Source organism: Limulus polyphemus, unplaced genomic scaffold (assembly GCF_000517525.1).
Source record: "Limulus polyphemus unplaced genomic scaffold, Limulus_polyphemus-2.1.2 Scaffold1662, whole genome shotgun sequence".
NCBI classification, from domain to species: domain Eukaryota; kingdom Metazoa; phylum Arthropoda; class Merostomata; order Xiphosura; family Limulidae; genus Limulus; species Limulus polyphemus.
In genome coordinates this window covers 161,322-163,748 of record NW_013667272.1, presented here as the reverse complement: position 1 = coordinate 163,748, position 2,427 = coordinate 161,322, and the positions used below count along the sequence as shown (strand labels likewise).

At 29.2% G+C, this 2,427-nt stretch overlaps 1 protein-coding gene across 1 annotated transcript in view; it reads right to left on the bottom strand.

Moving 5' to 3' along the window:
* LOC106464475 (importin-5-like) overlaps window positions 1–2,202 on the bottom strand; it is a 55,284-nt gene extending 53,082 nt beyond the window's left edge. Inside the window, exon 1 of the mRNA XM_013924618.2 lies at window positions 2,069–2,202. Coding sequence (XP_013780072.1) covers window positions 2,069–2,202 — 134 coding nt within the window. The remainder of the gene's footprint in view (window positions 1–2,068) is intronic.
* Between the last annotated feature and the right edge of the window lie 225 nt (window positions 2,203–2,427).

Genomic DNA, 2,427 nt, shown 5'->3' with positions numbered 1-2,427 from the left:
AATTTAAAGTTAAGTAACGAAACGTAACGTAGGTTAGGTAGGTAAAGTTAAGTTTATTAGTTTTAGTTAGTATCTTAGTAGTTAGTTTGTTATATATATATATATATATATATATATATATATATATACACACACACACACACACTAATTCTATGTGACTACAAACGACATTCATTATTTTTATCCCTTCAAAATGATTGTTTTTTTATACACCAGGACTCATGTTACCAAGTTCATATGGTTGCATTGATTAGCAGCCAGATTAAATGTTTTCACTTATCTAGAAACAAAAACAAACGTTTTGCATAATACACCAAGAGTACTGATATTTAAAATTCTTTCTTTGCAAAATTATCTACACCTCTACAGACCATCAAGTTTTTAAATAGATATTTCTTATTTTTTAATGGTTTCTGGTGCAACTCAGACCAACATAATATTTTACTTAACTCTGAAACTTTCAAAATTATGAATTCATCTTTTTAGTATAATTCTAGGTCTAATTTAGTTACGATACATTCATGAAAAATATTCACAAACAATAGTACATTTGGAACTTGAATTTTCATTCAAAATAATAATTTTCAATAAATCCTACACTATGCATAAAATCATCAAAGTTATTCTAAAGTTTCACGATGAGTCAATTTATGGTTTCTGTTAGTAAAAGACACATCACAATACTCCACTGATTGTTTTATTATGTTTAAGCACAATTTTCAAGAAGCTGAACATTGAAATGATATGTACTACTAAATTATTTTTCTGTTATTCTCAAGCAAAGTAAAATTATTTGCAAATATTTACTCAGTTTTCTTTTTGTTTTAGGCTGACACAAATGTTTATTTTAATTTAGTTGTGCTGTAAATAACTTCACATCATTTGTCTATGGTATGGGGATTATGAAGTACCTTTTTAACTCAACTTCAAAAGTTCACAGTGGCTACACAAGATGTACAAATATTGTTAAGCAGTCAGCTTTTCATACCCTCTTTCTATACAGCTAATTTACTGCTGCTTTTTCTTCATTCCAATACCAACACCACTTGTTTTTCACATCTTTATTTATTAGCTGAGTATCATCTCTGTGGTTCAAGAATAGTTGTATAATCACACTTCATTACTTCAACAAACTTACAAGTACAGGCAGATCTAGACTAACCATCTGACAGTCAGTGAAAATTTAAATATTAAAGAGATCAGCACATCATTATCATTTTGGCATTTATCATCTCCATGATTCAAGAATATTGTCATGTCAACGCAGTAAAAGTTTAAGTAGAGACCTGTATAGGCTAACAAACAGCAACACAGTCAATGAAAATCTTGATAAGGAAGACCTCAATATAAGACTAAGGAGAAATGCTAATTACTTTTGCCATCTAGTAACCAAATATAAAAGTAAACAAAATGGTTTAACATCCCCGATATGTATCTTCACATCAAGCCACAACCGTAATATTTTTCCACTGTTTACAAAAAAAGAACTAAGACAGAAAATTCCCACCCCTGAGTCAGAGTAAGAAGAAGTATGCTAAAATAAAGGGACGACCAAAAACAAAAAAAATTAATTTTAAGGACTGTTTTGTTGAATTAGATTTCCATTAACAAACTTTTATCTAATTATTTATAATTGGTACTAAGCAGCTTTGACGAAGAAATTAATAAACAAGAATAAACTGTATTTTGAGAATTTGCCCAAACAAAACCTTGAGGAATTCTGGCCAGTATTTGTTTCCAGCATCATCCAGAAAACATGAAATTTAAATGCAAGATAGAAAAACATGTTCCATATATAACTAAAATATAGACTCTTGATTTCATAAGTTATAAATCTCAAATTCTTTCCATTAATCATTTATCCACACAGAAAAAAGCCAGAGGACAAGAGTAGTTGATATGGAACACATTCCCTAACTCCACTTTTAGCCCCAGGACAACATATTACACATTAAGAAGCTGAAAACATGACCAATTTAACAAACACCAATCAATAAAATGTTACTTTATATTCTATTTTGCAAATTTTGGGAATGGCATTATATCTTTTAATCAAATGAAAACTTACGTAAACATCTGTAATGATGCTTCCTTATAAACTGTATTTTGGGAACTTGCACAATCAAACAAAAACTTGAGAAATTCTGGCCAGTGGTTGTTTCCATCTTCATCTGGAAAATTAAATACAAGATGGAAAAACATATTCCATGTACAATTAAAATACAGACTTTTGTTTTCATAAATTATAGATCTCAAATTCTTTCCATTAATTGTTCCTCCACATAGAAAAACTTTTTTAGCTATGATTATATGATTTAATCAGGGGGGAAAAAGTTAACTTTTTCCAAAATTGAAAATGTATTTCCAATAATATTTACGTCCTCTCAAACTTATAGCTATTACTCGACTGCCAGGATTTCTTTCTTT